The 22,955-nt window shown below is 42.7% G+C and overlaps 1 protein-coding gene across 2 annotated transcripts in view; it reads left to right on the top strand.

Moving 5' to 3' along the window:
• tmem9b (TMEM9 domain family, member B) overlaps window positions 1-22,275 on the top strand; it is a 94,010-nt gene extending 71,735 nt beyond the window's left edge. For both annotated transcript variants that reach the window (XM_078549197.1, XM_078549198.1), the window contains exon 5: window positions 20,027-22,275. In XM_078549197.1, coding sequence (XP_078405323.1) covers window positions 20,027-20,182 — 156 coding nt within the window. In that variant the 3' untranslated portion in view covers window positions 20,183-22,275. The remainder of the gene's footprint in view (window positions 1-20,026) is intronic.
• The last annotated feature ends 680 nt before the right edge of the window (window positions 22,276-22,955 follow it).

The following is a 22,955-nucleotide window of genomic DNA, read 5'->3' on the forward strand; positions in this document are numbered from 1 at the left end:
CAACTCATTTCCCAGAACCAGGTCCAAAAGTGCATGACCTCTCGTTGGACTGGAAACATACTGCCGCAGAAAATTATCTTGAACATATTCCAGGAACTCTCGCCCCTCTTGTCCCTTTACACTATTTCTATCCCAGTCTACTTTTGGACAATTGAAGTCCCCCATTATGATTACTCTATAATTCTTGCACCTCTGTAATTTCTTTGTAAATTTGTTTCTTCACATCCCTTCTACTAGCTGCTGGTCTATATACTATACCAATCAGTGTTATTGAATCTTTTTCATTTCTTACCTCTAGTCAGAGAGATCCTGTCCTTGACCCCTCTGGAACATCCTCTCTCCAGTACTGTAATGACATCTTTAATCAAAATTGCCATTCCCCCATTGCTCTGCCCCCACTTTTCTTCCTTTCCTGTCTCTCCTAACCACCTTACACCCAGAAATATTTAACACCAAGTCTTGCCCTTCTTTGAGCCAGATCTCTGTTATAGCAATAATATCATAATTCCATTTGTCAACCTGTGCCTGCAGTTCACCAATCTTATTAACCATACGCCATGCATTCACCTACATGCACATTAGCCCTGATTTAGACTTTTTTACTTTGCCCCTTATTCTGACCCCATCTAATGACTTACTATGGCCTACTCTAATTCTGTCAAACTCTCCAAGTATCCTATCTACCTTGATACTACTCTCTGTTATATCCTCATTATCAGTTGATACTTCACTACTTCCCACTGCCAGTCTTTCTCCTCTGCACTCTGAATTTCCCTCAAGTTCCCACCCCCCTGCTAATCTAACTTAAACCTTCCCCAACAGCATTAGCAAACCTCCCCACAAAAGCATTAATCCTAGCCCTGTTAAGGTGTAACCTGTCCTCTTGTATAGGTCCCACCTGCCCCAGAACTGATCCCAATGCCTCAGAAATTTAGAGCCCTCCCTTCTACTCCATTTCTCCAGCCACATGTTGAACTGCTCAGGCTTCCTATTCTTATGCTCACAAGCACGTGACATTGGGAATAATCCTGAGATTACTGCTTTTGAGGTCCTGCTTTTTAATTTCCTTCCTAACTCCCTAAAATCTGCTTTCAGGACCTCATACCTTTTCCTATCTATGTCATTGGACACAATGTGGACCACTACCTCAGGCTGTTCACTCTCCCGCAAACGAATGTCCTGCAGCCACTCTGACATTCTTGACCCTGGCACCAGGGAGACAACATACCATTCTGGAGTCACGTCTATGGCCACAGAAACGCCTGTCTGCTCCCCTAACTAATGAACCCCTACTACAATAGCACCTCCGCTTTTTCTCCTCCCCTCTTGCTACAGTCCTCTGAAGAACCACCTCACTCACCAGTATCAAAAATGAAAAAGCGGTTAGAGAGCGAAATAGCCTCAGGGGATTCCTGCACTACCTGCCTGTTTCTCTTCGATACTTTGGTGGTCACCCATTCCCTCACTGCCTGTGTACTTCTTAGCTGCAGTGTGACCACCTCTCTAAGCATGCTATCCACATAATCCTCAGCCTTGCAAATGCACCACAGTGACTCCAGCCGCCACTCAAGTTCCTCAACTTGGAGCTCAAGTTTCTGCAACTGGTGACACTTCCTACAGATGTAGTCATTGAGGGCACTTTGTGCCTGCATGACTTCACACATCACACAAATGCACATTCCACATGGCCGAGCTGCACCCACAGACCTTAAATTTTATATAAAGCGTTTACTGCAGTATTTATTTACTAGTTTATTTTAATTTACTAATTTATTTTAGTTACTTTCTTAACTAATTTAGTATAATTCCTATGTATGCTACAATTTACTGTGTTTATTAAATGCTAGCACCACCACAAATACAACTAAAAGTTATACGTTTCTCAATTACACAGGTATGTCAGAGGGAGGTCATGCCTAACAAATGTGATTGAATTTTTTGAGGAGGTGACCAGGTGTGTAGATGAGGGTAGTGCAGTTGATGTAATTCATATGGATTTCAACAAAGCCTTTGACAAGGTTCCATGTGGGAGACTTATAAAGAAGGCAAAGGCCCATGGGATACAGGGTAATTTGATAAGGTGGATTCAAAATTGGCTTAGCTGTAGGAGGCAGAGGATGATGACAGAAGGATGCTTTAGTGACTGGAAGCCAGCGTCCAGTGGCGTACCACAGGGATCTGTGCTCGGTCCCCTATTATTTGTCATTTATATAAACAACATAGATGACTATGTGCAAGGTAGGATTAGTAAGTTTGCGGATGACACAAAGATTGGCCGGATGGTTAACAGTGAGGTTGAGTGTCTTGGGCTACAGGAAGATATAGACGGGATGGTCAAATGGGCAGATAAGTGGCAGATGGAATTTAGTCCTGAAAAGTGTGAGGTGATACACTTTGGAAGGCGTAATTTGACAAGGAAGTATTCAATGAACGGCATGACACTAGGAAGTTCTGAGGAACAAATGGACCTTGGCGTGTGTGTCCATAGATCTCTGAAGGCAGAGGGGCATGATAGTGGGGTGGTGAAAAAGGCATATGGGACACTTGCCTTTATCAATCGAGGCATAGATTACAAAAGTAGGGAGGTCATGTTGGAGTTGTATAGAACCTTGGTGAGGCCACAGCTGGAGTACTGTGTGCAGTTCTGGTCGCCACATTATAGGAAGGATGTGATTGCACTGGAGGGGGTGCAGAGGAGATTCACCAGGGATGTTGCCTGGGATGAAACATTTAAGTTATGAAGAGAAGTTGGATAGACTTGGGCTGTTTTCGTTGGAGCAGTGAAGACTGAGGGGCAACCTGATCAAGGTGTACAAGATTATGAGGGGCATGGACAGGGTGGATGGGGAGCAGCTGTTCCCCTTAGTTGAAGGGTCAGTCACAAGGGGACATAAGTTCAAGGCGAGGGGCAGGAGGTTTAGGGGGGATGTGAGGAAAAACTTTTTTACCCAGAGGGTGGTGACAGTCTGGAATGCACTGCCTGGGAGGGTGGTGGAGACGGGTTGTCTCACATCCTTTAAAAAGTACCTGGATGAGCACTTGGCACATCATAACATTCAAGGCTATGGGCCAAGTGCTGGTAAATGGGATTAGGTAGGTAGGTCAGGTGTTTCTCACATGTGGGTGCAGACTCGATGGGGCGAAAGGCCTCTTCTGCACTGTGATTCTGATATGTGTTTTAGGTATTTAGCTTAATTATTTTAACTATTTTATTTTTTTTTCATTTTAAAGTTTTACTTCTAGTTATTTATAGATCTACCTTAACTCCTGTGTCCTAAGCTGGCTTTTAATACACTGGGTGAAATTGTCTATGCCTGCTGGCATTGGGCATGTTTGGTGGCGTGAACGGACAATATGGCAAGAAGACCAAAAATCGGTTTTCCAATGTCATGAAACCAGTTTGCAATTGTCCGCTCAGCCTGTCGATGGCAGTCTGTATTTCCCGCCATTGGGCGTTGGGAACCTTATTGTAATACATCAGCATATCATTATAAGGCTAGCCCTCTGGACGCATTCCCCCATCCCCGCTGAATCGTCCGCCCACGTGTTTCACAACAGCATATAAAAGGTGAGCACTTGGCGGGCTGCACTTTGAGGGGAACTCGGAGGTGAGTGCACAGTAACGTTGCGTAGCGCTCGCGAGGGACACCTGTTGGACTAATGTTGAGGCACGTTGTGGGGTGGGGGAAAACCTGCCCTGCGGTTGAGGTGACTTTGGGGTGGGGGGAAAAGGCTGCCCTGCAGTTGAGGTGACTTTGTGGGGGGGTGGCAAAGGCTGGCCTGCAGTTGAGGTGACATTGGGGGTTGGGGAGCAAAGGTTGCCTTGCAGTTGAAGGTAGCGCACAAACACGTTGTGGGGGGGGTAGTTGGGCGGGCGAGGGAAGCAGCCACGCATTAGGGAAACCTAGTATAAAGTGATCATTCCTCTGCAGCTGAGACAGTTCAGGCACAGCCACATTGATATGATTGGAGTCGGGCCGCTAGCTTATCTGCTCACTCAAGTAATGCAGAGCCATGAAAGTGCCATCAAGTGCTCCAGAGCTTTTCACCCCTCGGGCACAAACTGCAAACTAATGAGCATTTTAATGGACTGCAGAACAGTTGAACAATTGACCGTGTTGTACAATCTCCTTGCTAAAGCTGGCTGTGGAGCAGTCACTGGTGGAGGTGCTCACAGCCCCTTGCAATGTCATCATCCCAGTTTGAACCACTCTTCCCCCATGGTTCAAGCTAACAGTACAGCTTTGCAGCGCGGGTTAGGAGAATGTCTGCGCCTGAGCTGAGAGCACAGCATGCTGTGCAATGGGCAAAGCTGCCACCAATCGGTCAGGTGGAGTGGGGCGGATGAAGGTGGGGTTTCGGGCAGCCATGCAACGCATTAATCTCTGGCCATCTCTGGCCAGCACTTTCCATGATGCGTTAAGCAGCCTTCAGACTGAACCAGGACAGGTTCTTAGTGCACCCATGCTAACCCATGCGGCTCTCCCTTTTATCCTGCAGGAGGAGTGCATCAGGATCATGGAGCCTGGTGAACTAGCTGTACGCATCATGGCGTACAAAGAGCAAAGACGACTGAGAAGAGAGTGACTGAGGTGCCTGGCTGCACAGAGGAGGGAGCAGCACCCTCAGGAATAAGGGGCAGCTGAGGCTCACACACATGCCGCTGAAGAGCCACAGTGCATCTCCTCCTCAGCCAGCTCCTAGCCGCGTTGTAGGTCGGCCCCTAGCTAGACGCAGGGTCTATAGACGCTGCCTTTCATTCCTGCAGATGACCGAGAACCAGTGTCGCCAAAGATTGCACTTGTCTAGGGAACTGGTCAGTCACATCTGCCAGCTACTGCAGGATTTGGTGCCATGTGGACATGGAGGGCATCCACTGCTGGTGGCCGTGAAAGTTACAGCGGCGCTCAAACTCCACACCAGTGGCTCCTTTCAGGGCTCCACAGGTGACCTCTGTGGGATATTACAAGCCTGCATCCACAAATGCATCCATGAGGTCACGGATGTCATCTTCGCAAGGGCACACAACTTTGTGCATTTCGCCCAGGACCACGAGAGCCAGGATGTAAGAGTGATTGGATTTTCCCAGATCTCGGGTTTCCCACAGGTCCAGCATGCTATCGACTGCATTCATGTGGTGCTCAGATCTCCGTCATGACACACGGTCAACTATGTCAACCGCAAGGGCTTCCATTCGCTGAATGTGCAGCTGATGTGCGACCACCACAAACACATACTGCAGGTCTGCACACAGTTTCCAGGGAGAGTGCATGACTCCTACATTCTCAGTCGGTCACAGATTCCTGACATTTTCCAGGGTCCACAGAGGCTGCAGGGATGACTCCTTGGGGGCAAGGGCTATCCACAGAGGATGTGGCTGATGACACCCATGCAGCAGCCTCAGACTGCAACATAGTGAAGGTATAACGAGGCTCATGCTACAACTCGCAACATGGTGGAACAAATTATCTGGATGCTGAAAATGAGGTTCTGGCGTCTGGACCAGTCTGGCGAAGCCCTGCAGTATAGTCCACAGTTGGTGTCACTTATCATCGTCACTTGCTGCACCCTTTAGAACCTGGCACTACAACGCGGCTAGGAGCTGGCTGAGGAGGAGTTGCAGGAGCTGGAGGTCTCCTCCAATGAGGAGGAGGTTGGTGATGATGAGGGTGAGGAGGTCCCCGAAGGTGACGATGGCGGCGATGAGGCCCTCGCGCTTGCCAGACAAGGCAGGCGCACTCAGCAGGCCCTCATAGCTGCTAGATTTGTGCAGGATGATGTCGACATGCAGTGAGGAGACCCCATAAGATTCTCACATTGTACCTGTGAAATTTTGACTCCAGTCTGGCTTATGGAAGCACATATGCCCTCTCTGATAATGCTCCTGTCATGGAGATGCAGTAGAGGCCCTAATAGTCACTCAATTGCAGGCAGATGATGATGACATGCAGTGGGGACATTCCATAGATCTTCACATAGCCTCTGAGAATGTCTGACACCTGTCTGGCTGAGGGCAGCTCGCTTGCGCTCTGTGATCAGGGTCATATAGAGACACAGCCATGAAACTTTAAAAGTGTCTGATCCTTTGTCCACTTTCAGCACCTTCAGGAGCACAGCGTCACTGGTCACAGATACTGAAGAGATGGGAGTCAGCCCCTTGTTAAAGGTGCTGAGAGCACACGGAGAGAATGACGGAACTCTGTGATGCCTGCCCACAGCATTCTGGCAGCAATGACAAGCACCATAGAGGTGCAGGCATCAGTAATGTATCCAGGGAGTGTGATGCTGGACCATCACATTGGTCTGAAGGCTGCACAAAGCACAGGGAAGAGGCCCTGGACTGAGACACCTTTCTTCTTGTGCAGAAATGTTTCACATCTGAGTGACACAAGCACAGCTCATTAAAACAAGCAGCCATAGGCAGGGAGACATTCTTGGGAGTTTATTGACAATGGTGAACATTATGCACATGATGAACACCCATGTCCAGGCTGTACAACTACATTTTCTTTAGCTTCCTAACCCTGCTCCTATGCCTTGGTACTCCCTGGACAACCACAGTGGAGGTGGAGGCAGCCTGCTGACTGCTACATCCTGTCTGTGATGACCTTGGCAGGTGTCCTCTGGAAGACTTTCGGGTCCTGCTATGTGGCAGTGGCACCCTTCTCGACTGTGGAGCTGGAGCTGTTGGGATCACAGGAAGAGATGAGTCGGATGGGCTGGACACTCCCGGAATCCTGGGTAGATGGCCCCGGGATTTGCACCTGCTAATCCTCCTCCCTATGGCTGCTCAAGAGCCCCTGGCTGACGCCTTGAGGAGGAGAGGTAACTGGAGTGAGATCAAGCTGCCCCGCACCCCTCTCATGTACACACTGTTGGAGGCCAACTATGGCATCAGCGATGGAGTTGAGCCCGCACAACAGTGCAGGAGTGACGCCCTGGACCAAGGTCTCCATGGCAGCATTGACCCTACCAGCGTTGACCTCAGTGCGTTGTCATGCCGGCGCTATCACCTCAGCCTGAAGGTGGACGGACTACTCCATCGTGCCTTGCAATCTGAGGAGTGTAGCGGACATCCATCCCTGATGTTCCCAAGCTTGCCTTTGCAGCTCTAGTGATTGTGACATGACCGAGTCCAGATGCTTGTCATCTGACTCGGACTCAGCAAATTTCTGGCCTCCAGCAGTCCTCCGAGTGCCAGACACCTGGGAAGTCCCTGCCGCCGCCTGCTGTGGATCAGACAGTGCAACGTGCTCAACAGATTGTGATCCCGAGGCTACTCTAAAGGTAGGTCTCTGTGCTGGTGGAGGGTGTGGAAGAGTACTGTGACGGGACTTCAAGGAGGTGCCTTTAGATTCCTCTTCAGAGGTTTATTCAGGGCTCGATTGGAGACCCTGGGTCGTGGACTCCATCGGCTGTTTGGCAGAAGTGCCTGCGAAAGCATGGAGAGTACATGGTAGTGGCCTGTGAAACAGGATACATCGCTCACAGCATGGTTGTCTGATGGATTATGCACTGCTGGATCCTCACTTGGTAGAGCACCGCCCCCCTCACCATCAGCACAGGAATGGTTCAGATCCTCGCCGGCCAGGTGGATGGCTCTATTTTCAAAGTCCATGAGGAGCTTGATTTCAGGCATTCCTCCACTGGTAAGCGACCTCTCCCTCTTGTGTGCCAGCTTCTCCTGCATAAATGGAGATGGAGAGATTGTAAGCAGGATGCCTGCCAGGCCTGATGATAAGTATGCCTGGCATGTGTGGGTGGTGAGTGGTCCCATGGACGAGATGAGGACAATGAAGTTGTGTGTGAAAGAGTGAATGGTGATGTCTCTTGAACTGGCAGTGAGGGAAGGCCCTGTGGATGTGTGATGGGTTTGTGAGTGTGAGAGTTGAGAGTGATGAGAAGAGTAGCTTATCCTGGCAAAAGGGAGGAGATCATTCATCCTCTTGCAGCACTGGATGGCTGTCCTCTTTTGAAGGGCGTTGGCGCTGACCACTGCTGCCACTGCCTCCCAAGCCGGATTAGTGAGGTTGCTGCCCATCCTGCGGCCAGAGCAGGAGTAGAGGACATCATGGCAAGCTTCCACTGTATCCAAAAGGCGCTTGAGGGACTCGTCATTGAACCTGGGGGCTGCAGTCTCCTTGCCTTTCAGGGCCATGTCTTCTTTGCAGCAGTCGTGGGCTGGAAGCACTGAGAGGTGTGCGCATAGCTGCACTTTAAACATGGCGCCCAGCATAATAAAGCAGCGAGGCAATGGCATGGCGAGCGAATGAGAGCCCGCCTGCCATGGAAACAGCGTGTTTCCTGGCAATGCATAATTAATTAGGCAGGTTTGGGACGATACGGCGTGAAAAGCTGCCATTGCGGCCGGCGGGTAAAACATCAATTTACCCGCCCACTGCCACACTTGGTGAAATCTGGAACGATTCCACCCACTGTCCCTTACACAAAGCATTTACTGGCGATCAACTTACTGCTTTCCTGTGATGTCATGGTTGTTTTGTTCCACTCAGTTTCTTCAGAAACTGAAATGCTCCTGGCTACCTCTGCTTTGGTCCCAGGTAAACAATCCTTCATGTCCGTAGCCCATCATTCTTTGTAGCATCTTAACACAATTTACCAACTGTGACATACATATGAATTAGGAACAGGAGAAGGCCATTTGGTCTCTTGAGCCTGCTCTGCCATTCAATAAGATCATGGCTAATCGGATTGCGAGCTCAAAGGCACTATCCTGTCTCCCCTCTTTCGGGTCCTATCAGTCAAGTGAACCTTCTCTGAACTTCTTCTATCACATTTATATCCTTTCTTAAATAAGGAGACCAAAACTGTAAACAGTACTCTAGATGTGGTCTCTCCAACTGTACAACTGTGGCAAAACATCCCTACTTTTATATTCCATTCCCCTTGCAATAAACGATAACATTCCATTTGCCTTCCTAATCACTTGCTGTACCTGCATAGCAACTTTTTGTGATTAATGTACCAGGACATCTAGATCCCTCCGTACTGCAGAATTCTGCAATCTCTCTCCATTTATGTAATGTGCTACTTTTCTATTCTTCCTGCCAAAGTGGACAGGTTCACATTTTCTCACATTTTATTCCATCTGCCAAATTTTTGCCCACTCACTTAACCTATCTATGTCCTTTGCAGACTGCTTATGTCCTCTTCACAACTTACTTTCCTACCTATCTTTCTGTCATCAGCAAATTTAGCGACCATACATTCGGCCCCTTCATCCAAATCGTTGATATAGATTGTAAATAGTTGAGGCCCCAGCACTGATGCCTGTGGCACTCCACTCATTACGTTTTGCTAACCTGAAAATGACTCATTTACATTTGCTCTCTGTTTCTTGTAGCTAACTAATCCTCTGTCCTTGCTAATATGTTAACCCCTACAACATGAGCTGTTACTTTGTGTAGTAACATGTGGCACTTTATCAAATGCCTTCTGGAAATCTAAGTACATCACATCTACAGGTTCCCCTTTATCTATGTTGCTAATTACTTCCTCAAAGAACTTTAATAAATTAGTCAAATATGATTTCCCTTTCACAAAACCATGTTGACTTTACCTGATTGCATTGAAATTTTCTGTGCCCAGTTTTAATCTCCTTAATAATAAATTCTAGCATTTTCCCTATGACAGATGTTAAGCTAATCAGTCCGTAGTTTCCTGATTTCTGTCTCCCTCCTTTCTTGAATAGAGGAGTTACATTTGCTATTTTCCAGTCTGATTGGATCTTTCCAGAATCTAGGGTATTTTGGAAAATTAAAAACAATGCATCTACTATCTCAACAGCCACCTTCATTAAGACCCTAGGATGAAGTCCATCAGAACCTGGGAACTTATCAGCTTTTAGTTCTAATAATTTTCTCAGTAATCTTTCCCTGGTGATCATAATTGTTTTGAGTTCCTTCCTCCCTTTGACCTCTTGATTTAATTTCTGGGATATTATTTATATCCTCTACAGTGAAGACAGATACAAAATATCTGTTCAATTCATCCGCCATTGCCTTATTTTGCATTATTATTCCCCGGACTCTCTCCGTAGAGGACCAACGGTCGCTTTACATACTCTCTTCCTTTTTAAATACCTGTAAAAATTCTTACTATCTGTTCTAATATCTCTAGCTAGCTTTCTCTCGTACTCTATTTTCTCCCTCCTTTATTAATCTTTTAGTCATTCTTTGCTGTTTTTTATATTCCATCCAACCTTCTGACCTGTCACTAATCTTTGTGGAATTATACACTTTTTCTTTCAATTTTATACTACCTTTAATTTCCTTAGTTAGCTACAGGAAGGTGCATCCTTAGAGTCTTTCTTTCCCACTGGAATTATTCTTTGCTGCGTGTTATGAAATATCTCCTTAAATGTCTGCCACTGCATCTCCATTGAACTATCCCAGTTCACTTTAGCTAGCCTGTTTTCCCTTGTTTGTCCCATAATTGCCCTTGTCTAAGTTTAAAACATTAGTCTTAGACCCACTCTTCTCTCCCTCAAACTGAATGTGAAGATATGTCTAAGTTTGTTAGGAGTTTTTTCATGTTCTATGTCACTAACTAAAGATTTTATTTACTTGCTAGTTTGTCTGTGTCCTCCTGCAGTCATTCACAATGCTCATCACAATTTGCCATTTGTCCAGTTAAATGTTAATAGCAAATTTTGATTTAGTTATCTCAGTTCCTACGCCTAGATAATTACACATGTAGTAAATAAGAGTGGCCTCAAAGACCCATGCAGAACAGCATTCACCATATCTTTTAGTCCTAGAAATGTACCCTACTCTATAGACAACCACATCTCTATCCATTTGGCCATATTTGCTTTAATTCAATGGGCCATTGTCTTTGCTATGACATGAGGCACTTATGTGAAATCCTAAAATGCTTGTGAAAGTCCATGTAGATCACATTGACTGCAATTCCTTTATTCTCTATTATTTCTTCGAAGTATTCTATAAGGTTAGTTAACCAACCTTTTAGAAATTCATGCTTACTGCCATTAACTGGTTTCTCCAAATGCTAAGCAATTTCATCCCATATTATAGACTCTAGTAGTTTACCAACAAATAGTCTATAATTTTCTTGCTTTTTTCTGTCTCATTTTTGAAGAGGGTGAATTACATTTGCTCTCCTCTAGGCCTCTGGCAAAATTTTGCATAAAAATGTGATTAAGTAAATTGAAAGTAAACTATGTTGGTTTAAAAATGATCCATAGTTATCTGAGTGGATAACAGTCTATGCAATGTTCTACTCAGCTGGACAGACGTTAAGGTCCGAGTAATACATAAGCAAAATACTGCAGATGCTGGAAATCTGAAATAAAAACAGAAAATGCTGGAAACACTCAGCAGGTTAGGCAGCATTTGCAGAGAGAAACCGAATTAACTGAAACTGAGTGAAACGTAACTCTGTTTCTCTCCACAGATGCTGCCTGACCTGTTGAATATTTCCAGCATTTTCTGTTTTTATTCCATAAGATCCCAGGTTAGGTTTCCAGATTATTCTGAGTTAGCTCATTTCAGCCAGGGCAGTGTGCCAGTGTGGTATTACAGTTGGCGTCACATGAATTGGTTCACTGATGATACCCTTCATGCTTAAATTGCCTGCCAACATCCATTACTTAGGTTTACAATACAGAACTGTACATTAGCAAATATCATCCTCTTCAGGATAAAATAGTAAGGATTAAAATTACTTGCAGATTGCTCAGACCAAATGAGGCCTCATCTATCACCCAGCAATGACATTGCAACTGCAATGAACAGGTGCACGAAGCTACAAAACAGTAAATTGCTGAAAATATTTATTGCTCTTAATGTATAAATATGTTCTATTTTCTCCCGAGCATTGTACTTTCCATTTGTTTTGTACTGTACAGGGGTATCATCTTTGGTTACTGACCACCACTTTATCCACCTGTGTGTATAGTATAAGACATCTGCTGCAAAGCAATGTTTTCATAACAGAAAATATCCAAATGATATCATGCTGTAAACGCTGTACTGCAGCAAAGCTGCAGAAGACAATCTAAGGTGGCTAATGTCACCAAATCAACCATCGCAATACAGTAATGTTGGCCGTAACTCAAAGCTGTTGAAAAATATTAAGTGCTGTATGGAACAGTTAGGCTAATTGGTATTAGATAAATTGCTGCTTTTAATTGCTGTGAATGTTACTCAATTGTCTTTCCTTTAGTTCTAAGTTATTCAAGAAACTAAGGCCATGTTACACCATAATGGAGAAAGCTCAAGACCAGGTATTAACAGGGCTGCAAAAAAGCAGTCTAGATTGTTTCCTGAACAACAAATTGAATTAGAGGTGACACAACAAAACATTTCTGTGCATTTAGGGATCATAGAGGAATTAAAGATTGATTTTGCAGTCAAAATTTTACCAGTGGATTTATTCTGACTTCTTTTGAAGTAACATTATAAGAAGTGCTATGCTGATTGCTTTGTCATGTGGTGGTAGTTTAAAGAGACTGTGTTCCATATTCCAGGATATGATTGAAGAGTAGGCAAATGTTAAATAGCTGTGCATATGTGAAGGGAAAGTACAAGGGAAGTAGACCAAAAATCATAATCCTTTAATTCCTGGAAATCTGAGCAAAAACAAAATGCTGGAAGCACTCAACACACGATGCTGTATTTGTCAAGAGAACCTTAACTTATCAGTATTTTCTACAGATTCTCATGGCCTACTGAGTGTTTCCCCAAAAAGGGAAAGTAGATTTTGTTCATGATATGACCTTTTTTCCCCTATTACACTGTTACTGGTGATCAGTTTTGCCGCTTCATTGAAGACCATCAACTAACGACTGAACCTGATCCCAATCTGTATGACTCAACACTTGCTGACTGAACCATTAAGGAAATCCTTGTATATCATTATTATATTGTAGAATTGCCAACAAAGAGAAGTATGCTGTCTGAGGCAACCTTGACATGTAATGGATCTAGTGCTAGTGCCGTTGTAGCACAGAAACATTTCTTTTATGGCAATTTCATTGGGTGCATCTGATGAAAGTGTCCTTGGTGCAGAGCTAATTTGATCCCGTTGGCCTCCAGTTATGTCACATTGAGGTTAACCTCAGCCTGCCCACACAGACTAACATAGCGGAATAATTAGAATTCTGATCCTGCCCTCCAGAAGAAAGTTGTGCACTACTGTTTTTAATATTCTCAGAAGCCAGATCACCAACCTAATTTCCAAGTTATAGGACAATTTTGGAATAATTGGTAGTATAATGACTGCAGAGTACAAACGTCGTAATCTGGTACCTGTACTTTTCACCTAGTATCACAAAGGTACTATATCTGTTTAAGTTGGTCATCTTTCCTCAGGTATAATCTCTCTGATATTGTATTTCTGTAATGTTACTCCAGGGTGTGCACAAAGCATGTTTTGACAGTCCAAGGAGTTAACCTTGCTATAAAAAGATGAGAAACAATTCCCAATTGCAAACTTGTTTCATAGTGTTGAACTGTTTCAGAGTCAAAGCTCAAACCTGTTAAACTCTTGTTTGATTTCTGGTTACTTTATACACATCAATTTGGGATAATTAAAGTTTCTTCGCTGATAGAACTCTTTTTGAAAAATAAATAGAAATTCAAGTTCTATTTTTACATTATGGACAGCTGCTGATTGCAAGGAGTATGATATTGGGTTGATTTTCTTAGCAATTAAATAGTTGTTGACATACTGCAAAACAAATTCACAGGTAAAACAGGTAAAACATGTTGCTTCAGCGTTCTTACAAAGTGCCAACATGCATTTGAATTGTAAAAGCAACTTTCACCGCATCTTGACAGTTTTACTCTGGAAACTCAACCGTCCAACAGAACATCTCCCCCCCCAAGCCATTTCTAAGCATCTTGGCTCAGGTGCAAGAGGCCCATGTCCCACAACCGCCACCGCAGGCAATGGAACTTTGGAAGAATTTGAACTTGACATACTGGAGGAAGTTCTCAACTTTATTTCTGTTTGCAAAATTTATCTGGTTTTATTTACTGAGAAAAATTTTGCAGACTTGCAGGTGTTCATTTAAGAGTGAAGATTAATGTCAGCAATTAGGTCATTTGTCAGTTAAAAATACAGCTGTATTCTTCAGTACTGTTTTGCATTTTCAACAATGTTTAGAGGTCGCTTTTTTCCAATTCACTATCTGTCCAGCAAACCTCTTTATTATTTAACATTGTACACTTTACCTATTCTGCTTAGTATCAACTTAATGTAGATCTGTTTGTGGTCTCTAGATGTACCAAGATGTATGTTTAGTTATTTGCACATGTTGACCAAAATGTATAGTGAGACTGCACATACTGTAACTTTCAAGAAAGACACCCTAGTCAAATGGATGCAATAACTATTGATTACTGGACTAACAAACTGAGCAACAGGTACAGTGGACATCATAAAAAGATTTAAAAATATAACTGTAGCCTGAGCAATAATGCAATATCTAAAATTGTTTATGTAATCTTTTTAATTTTAGATGGTTAGCAAGAGCTAACTTTTAGGTAAAGACTTGCCCTTGAATTAATAGGTGACATCAGGGATCTTAACTTATAAATTTGGGTTATTTTTGTTCTTTCACTGTAGTATTTCTCGTTGTTTTATGGAGACAATTCCATCTCTGGCTCAACATAAAAGCCTTAACCCAACAAGTTGCAGGACACAAGTTCATCAATTGTACATGGATCTTAGCCTGTGGATTTATGAATAACATATACACAAATATGTACATTGAATTAACAAGTAGCCATTGCCTAATATTGCAAAAGTAAAAATTGACTTCTTTTAACGAAGCCATTTATTAAACTACAAGTGATGAACAACACCTCTATTTATTCTGATTCTTGGAAGATTAGAAGGTTTTTTTCTTTATTCTTTCATTGGCTATTAGTGTCGCTGTCAAGGCTAGCATTTGTTGCCCATCCCTAATTGCCCTTAAACTGAAGATTTTAAAGAGCAGTTAAGAGTTTAGTGTCACAAGAAGGCCAGACCAGGTAAGGATGGCAGGTTTCCTTCCCTAAAGGACATAAGTGAACAAAATGGGGTTTTTACAACAACCACTGATAGTTGTCATGATTATCAATATTTAAATTTCACCAGCTGCTGTGGTGGGATTTGAACCCATATCCCCAGGGTTTTAGTCTGGGCCTCTGGTTACAAGTCCAGTGACATTGCCACTATGCCAACATCTGCCCCCATCTTCCATGACTATCAGAGGTTTATAAATCTGTCAGCCAACTTTCAAAATCATTGTAAACTTGGTGACTTCTTGAACATTCTGTCCAGATATTCCTTATTGCCTTGTTAGCAGGTGACCGTAGCACTTTATTAGAACAGTGGATCTGTCTGCAGTTTGAGGCAAGAGTCATCTCCCTGTCCCTTAATGAGTTAAATTCCTCTGCTTATTTTTGACTCTTTAAAAACTTGTGTATTTTTATGACCCCTTTAACGTGATAAAACATTCTAAGGTGCTTCAGAACAGCATTATAAAGCAATATTTGACACTGAGTCAATTGTAGATCTTCCAGTTCTGAAACTTCAGCCAAGATCTGCAGCCTGGCAAGGGCAACACTGGCAAATGCCTTTCCCACGATGCTCAGCAGGGAGATGGCTCGATAGTTGTTGCAATCTTGCTGCAGTTGCCCTTGTCACAATCTTTGCATCATGTGTATCCTGAGGCACTGCCTCCTCGCTCCAGCGGAGACAGAGCAGTTCACATAGATGCTTCAGGAATGCTGATTTCCCATGCTTGATGAGTTCAGGCGGTTAGGCATCAACACCTGAAGCTTTGCCTTTGTCACTCAAGTCAATAGCTTTACTAAGTTCCTCCACTGTGGGTTCAGTATCTAGTTCTGTCATGACAGACAGGCCTTCTATGGTGTCTAGAGCTTACTCGTTGACAGCGTTCTTCCTAGAGTACAATTCAAGGTAGCATTCCATCCATCTCTCCAACTGCTTATTGCATCCGGTGATGACCGTCCCTGCCTTTGTTTTCAGTGGAGCTGTTTTCTTTGCGATGGACTTGCCTTTTCGGTCACTTCATACATGTCCCTGTGTCAAAGGACATCTGGATGTTCTGGCAGAGTTACAACCAGTAGTCATTGGTGCATTGCTTAGCTATCTGTTGGACTTTACTTTGAGTGGCTCTTAGTCCATTCAGTGTTTTCTCGCACAGAGCGGACCATTTGGCTTCAATGAGAAGTACCATCATAGTGATGTTAGCCTCAAACCAGCCAGCATTTTCCCCTCTCTTGCTTCCCATATGTTGAAAGTGCAGTAATGTAGACGGTGCCTTGAAGCATTTTCGATTTTGCTTCTGCTCTCTGTGGGAATGCCAGAGAGCACCTGGTTAATCAAGTCACAGAACTGTCAGTTTTTATCTGAATAGGCAGGTTGGCCGACATTGATACAAGGACAGCATTTCTGCTTTGAATGACAAAGCTTCAAGAGTTGCTTCCTCACCTTGGTGCACACCAGGGAATAATGTGCATCACAGTCAGCTCTGTAGTAGCTGCATATGTTGAGAAAACTATTTAGAGAGTCTCATCTGGTGATGATCAGATCAAGCTAGTGCCAATGCCCTGATCTTGGATGTCTTCAGGATGCCTTGTGGCACAGTTTTGTTCTGAAAGAAGATGTGTTAGTTATACAAAGCTTGTGCTAGCAGCAAAGCTCAAGTAATCTCTGACCATTCTCACTTAGCTTTCCCAGGCCATGATGTTCGAGACAGGAAGACCATGCCTCACGGTCCACACCCACTCTTGCATTGAAATCCCCCAGTAGGAAAAGATGTTCTGACTTAGGGATTCTGCTGATAGTGTCAAACTCCTCATATAACTAGTCTTTTGCCTCTGTATTGGAGCACATCATTGGAGCATATATATTCATGAGGTTAACTGGCCCTGTTTGAGTTGAGAGGTGGATCTAGAAGACACTTTTTAAAATTCATTTACGGGATGTGGGCGTCGCAGGCTAGGTCAGTATTTATTGCTCATCTCTAATTGCCCTTGAGAGAGTGGTGGTGAGCTGCCTTCTTGAGCTGCTGCAATTCATGTGGTTTAGGCACACCTACAATGCTGTTAGGAAGTTCCAGGATTTTGATTCAGCAACAGTGATGGAACAGCAATATATTTCTAAGTCAGGACGGTGGGTGGCTTGGAGGGGAATGTCCAGATGGTGGTGTTCCCATGTATCTGCTGCCCTTATCTTTCTAGATGGTAACGATCGTGGGTTTTGAAGGTGCTGCCTAAGGAGCCTTGGTGAGTTTCTGCAGTTCATCTTGTAGATGGTACACACTGCTGCCACTATTCATCGGTGCTGGAGGGAGTGAATGTTTGTGGAAGGGGTGCCAATCAAGCAGGCTGATTTGTCCTAGATGTTGTCAAGCTTCTTGAGTGTTGTGGAGCTGCACTCCTCCAGGCAGAGGAGTATTCCATCACACTCCTGACTTGTGCCTTTGTGGACAAGCTTTGGGGAGTCAGGAGGTGAGTCACTCGCCACAGGATTCCTATCCTTTGACCTGCTCTTGTAGCCACAATATTTGTGTGACCAGTCCAGTTCAGTTTCTGGTCAATGGTAATCCCCAGGATGTTGATACTGGGGGATTCAGCGATGGTAATGCCATTGAATGTCAAGCGGCGATGGTTAGATTTTCTCTTGTTGGAGGTGGTCAATGCCTGGCACTTGTGTGGCACAAATGGAAGAGGCGGTGGCATTGTGGTATTGTCACTGGACTGGTATTTCAGAGACCCAAGATAATGCTCTGGGGACCTGGGTTCAAATCCCACCACAGCAACTCCCACATCCCATGAACAAATAAAAAAATGTTACTTACCACTTGTCAGCCCAAGCCTGGATATTGTCTGGCTGCATTTGGACATGGACTGCTGGCTGGGCCAGCATTTATTGCCCATTCCTAGTTTTCCTTTGGTCATCCTGTTATTTATTTTACTGTTTGTTATTTTTCCCAGGTGTTCTCTTGATATTAAGTATTTTAAGCTTTTTTTAAAATTCTGTACTTTATTGACTTCCGGATTTGTTATAGGCTACAAATTTGGAATTTGTTCAATTTTTTTATTCTTTAATAAAACTTTCTACCCATCCACCTAAAGGTATTGATGCATCAACCCAAACTAAAATACCTATTTTATCTGTAACAGTTCTCCTGCTTCATTGGCAGTTAGTAGATTGATTTTAATATCTCTTGTTACCAATGGTCTGTCTATTCTATTCTTAAATCTCCCTATGTTCCTAAGAATTTAGAATTGTTGTTATTGTCATTGTAAATAAACCAATTATTTTGGGTCAGATTTGTATATGTAGTAAACTCTTTCATACAAGTTTTATTTTGAAATAAAGACAATTTTTGTTCTGTGAAGAATAAGCTTAATCTTATTCAATACATTGAAGCATGTGCTTTATGACATTTCCTAGTATGTCTCAAAGTATAATTACTTACTTTGAAGTGCAATTACTGTTCCTACATCAGAGAATTTGATAGCCATTATGCACACACGTGGCCCCAAGATTTCATGACATGAATTATTATGGTGGTGTTGGTTTAGGGAGGAATTTTGACTAGGAGAACTCTTTGCTGCTCTTGAATGGTGCTTTGGGAGTATTCATGACAATCTGAGTAGGCAGACAGAACTCTGTTTAGCGACTTATCCAAGAATGGTACCTCCAACAGTACAATATTTCTTCATCACTACACTAGCATGTCAAGCTAGATGGCATGTTTAAGTCTTGCTCTATTAGGCAGAATTATTTTTCTTTCCTTTGCTACAATCAGAAGTCTAGTGCTACTCTATCGCCTTCCTAGCATCAGGATGTGCAACATATAGCAAAAGCACGTCTCCAAAAAAACGCTTTATAAGTGCTTCATTAGTATGATCCTTTCCCCTTCTTTAATGGAGAAATCACCTGCATTATACTAACTGTTCTAATGTGAATGTTAAATTAATTTGCAACTGGTTTATAGTTCAGGACAATTTGATGTATTGAATGCCAATTTCAGTAAAAGTGAAAGTTATTTTTGTAGCTGTAGTTTTTGAACTTCTTACAAGCTCATGGGGCTTGTGAAATGAATGGTGTGGCCTGCCTGCCGCCTTTCAAGCTGCCCTCGACCTGTATTCTATTTTACAGGGGGTGGTGGTACATGAGGGCAGCTCCGTCCATAAAACCTCACCCCGCTGCTATTTTACCTGCAGCTGGGGAAGACGGTGCCAAGCGGGTAGCCCGGCAGCTTTTACTGGGTTAGTTGGTGTCGGGCAAAGGAGTGGGGGCTGCCTCCTATGGGGGTCCACTATGTTGGTCAGAGGCAGCCCCCTCCCATTAACCCTCCCAGTGCCTTGTCAAACCCAGCCCCTCACCCACATTGCTGGGCCATGCCAGCCAGGGCTTGCTGATACACCAGACTTAACTTAGTTGACTCCATAACCTCTTCTTCAGGGACTGGCTGTAGTCCTAATGGTGCCCACCACTTGAACCTGACGCTGCTGATACTACAGAGCAGCTGGCCAATTTTTAAGGTGGGACTTCCCCTCAAGATGGGGCAGAAGTCTCACCCTGAGCCAATTAAAGTCTCACGAAGCAAGGCTTTTTATGGGCGTGCTCCTAACTGACTTTTTAGTTGGTGGGGGTGGGGAAATCCAGTAAAATCCAGCCCATGGTATTGAAGGTTATTTACATTTTTAAACATGTCTACTTGATATTAAAAGTACTCTTAAAACCATTGCTTGATCAAGTCAGGATTTTAATAAATTCTACGATGAAATTTTGCACCATATAGTCTATTTGTTCCATGCACAGATAATAGTACACCACTTGCCACTTTCTTGATAGTTCTATTCGTTTGTGTTACAAAATGTCTGTTTGTCAAATGGTTTTGGCCTTAATTATTGCAGGACACAAATATATCAATACTTATGTTGCTATTTTTCTGTATTGTTTTCAAAACTATTCTTCTGTATTTTCTAAAGAGTACCAACTTTCCTTTTAGGACACACAGCCATTTGCCAATGCCCATGAAGTGCTGTCCCGTTCTCGGTCACGCTCCAACGTTTTGAATAAAGTTGAATATGCACAGCAGCGCTGGAAGAGACAAGTTCAAGAACAAAGGAAATCGGTCTTTGATCGCCATGTTGTCCTCAGCTAAAAACACTGCCTCTTAAAGTACATGCAGGAAAATAGGAAGAGAACAGTCAGTGGACCTACAGAAACAATCTGACAATTTTCTTTGTGGTCCTGTCCTACCTGCTCTTGGAATTTTTTTAATCCTTGGTTATTTGAGAAAATAGTATAGTAATCATGTCAGTAGTTTGATATTATTTCAATATCATGATTTCCACATAATTATTTTAATAGTTTTCCCTAAATGATAATATAGTTGTGGAACAAATGCCACAACATAACAAGTGATAATAAATTAATTACAAAGTGGAGCTATAAGTTAATATTTTTTCCTGGATGTTTTAATCATGGTGCAGTTACAGAAAAATTATTTGGCAATAACACAGGACGTTGACAGAAGACTAAGACTTGTGGCTCTTGATATAATCATAGAATGACTGTTAATGAAACTCATTCTTTTCGGCACTCTCCCAGCACTCCCTGTCCTGGAGGAAGTGCCTAAGATTTTTGTTGACACCCAACACCTCCTTTTCATTTTTGTTTTTAAACTAACATCTTTTAATGAAGTAGTGAAGCCTAAAGATGACAACTGTAAACATAATTATGATGATAATTAATCAACCATTATGGTAAGGGGTACATGTTTCCCCACCACCCCCTCCCCTAGGAACTGTTTGCAGCTTATTAGATATAGTGTAAAAATATTAAAATGCATAACCTACAGTTACACAGGTGAAAATAACTAGTTTTGATCATTGTTGCGGACCCAAACATTACAAAAATAGCCTAATAACATTTTGAAAAATGGTGCTAGAGTTATAGAAATTTTTACACCAGTGTTGATTCAAAATGCCTTGTTCTCCATTGTACAGTTAATAGAAGGATTTTGCAGTTGATCAGTAGCCTTAGTTTTTCCTTGCCCTTCTCTCCTGAAGACAGCAATGAACCTGATGCACAGTTGCATTAGTGCCAGCAACTCCCTTCCTGTTAAGTTGCTCAAGTGTTGATGATGACATCGTATTGGTAAGCTATTCCACTGTGGGAAACACCATAGCTATTCTTAACCCTTTCCACACCTAACATCCATGTGCATTTTCTGGTAGAGCTCACTGAATGCTGGTTGGGAGCAATCACCCCTTCACCTCACTAATGGGCACAGGACCACGTGTGGTGTCTTTTCTCCTCACCCCCGCCCCCTTATTGCATCAAATCAGCCAACTCAATACAATGAAGAGATTGAATCAGAGATCATCCTGATCTGTATCATTCAGTACAGTGACATACAATATATTTACCCAAGAGGAGCCTTAGCCTTAATGTGTGATTAGATGTTAACACAATAGTGGCTGTGTTTTTTTTCTATTATTATTATAGTATTTTGAGCATTGCATCATAAATCTCTGAAATACATTTTTCCTTTTCAGATGGTCGCTGGGCTAGTAGGTTTCTGTCCATATTGTTTTGTAACCAACTGCCAGGGGCTGTTGGAGTACCTAAAGTTACTTTGACAGTTCTTTTTCTGTAGACTACACCCCACCACCACCACCCCACTCCCATACACATGCAATAAATGGCACAATTGAAACTAACTTGCCAAGTGAAGAAAAATAGGCAGCATGACCTGCCAATCCATGTATAGCATGTTACAGTCATAGCATGCTGCACCAACACTTCCCCGGTCTAATTTTAACTGTTCACTGAATGCCACTTAAAGTTGTAAGAAAATAGTTTGCTTATAAAAGCATATGTGTTTTTTTAAACTGGCAAACTCCTATATTGGACTCTGATGAGACACTAAATTTCTGGCATATTTAACTTGGGATCAAAACAGATCATGCCACAAGAAGGTTTACAAGAAGTACGGCATTAAGAAACGCTAATGGTTATTATTGCAAGTACTTAAATACTACATTCTGCACAATTAATAACTAAAATGTGGAATTGTTCAGGAATTGATTAGAACTACATAATACTAGTGTTTTAATTTAGGCTGTATTTCTCCCTCAGTGATCTCCCCACTTCCACCCTTCTCCTTCCTAATGATACCAATGTGTATATTCTGGGACCTAAATTTTGTTTTTATAAGCTGCAATTAATAAATAAAAAATGATTTTTAAATTCTGACTGTTTATTCATTTGCAATGGCAAATATAATGATATTTTTGTGCAAGATACCCCAGGTAAGTGAGAAAGCAAACCTATAAGGGGCTCATATCCATGATTGATAGGATACATTATTGTACAGAACATAAAAGTAGATCCAGCACAGATACAAATGGTATGTTGATTAATATTTTTAATTCTCTAGTTTTAAGTTGCTGTCATTTTGAATTGCCTCATCTTTTTTTTAAACTTAGGAGTTTTAATGCAGATCCTAAAGCTTGGCAGTCCACTGGAACAGAGAACCTAGTGACTACTTAAACAGTTGTCCAAATAGAGACTTATATCTTTCACTAAAGCCCATCATTTGACAAAGTGAGTAACGTGTAGCAAAAGCTACCTAGTCTGATTAATTTTTGGGGCTACTATATTTCATTACACCAGCAATTTATTAATTGTATTTCACTGTCCTACTGTCTCCATACTCTTCAGTATTCCTTTTTCAATCCAATTCCCTTTTAAAAATACCAATGGATACTGCTTCGACAAAGTATTGTTAACGATAAATTAATGTTCTAACGCTCTATGGAAAGAAAGATTTTTCACCTCTTTAATTATTTTTTTAAACATCTTAAATTTGTGCCTTCTCGTTAACATCTTACTGAGCAGTGGAAACATTCTATTTCTATTTACCCTAT

Source organism: Cetorhinus maximus, chromosome 9 (assembly GCF_964194155.1).
Source record: "Cetorhinus maximus chromosome 9, sCetMax3.hap1.1, whole genome shotgun sequence".
Lineage (NCBI taxonomy): Eukaryota > Metazoa > Chordata > Chondrichthyes > Lamniformes > Cetorhinidae > Cetorhinus > Cetorhinus maximus.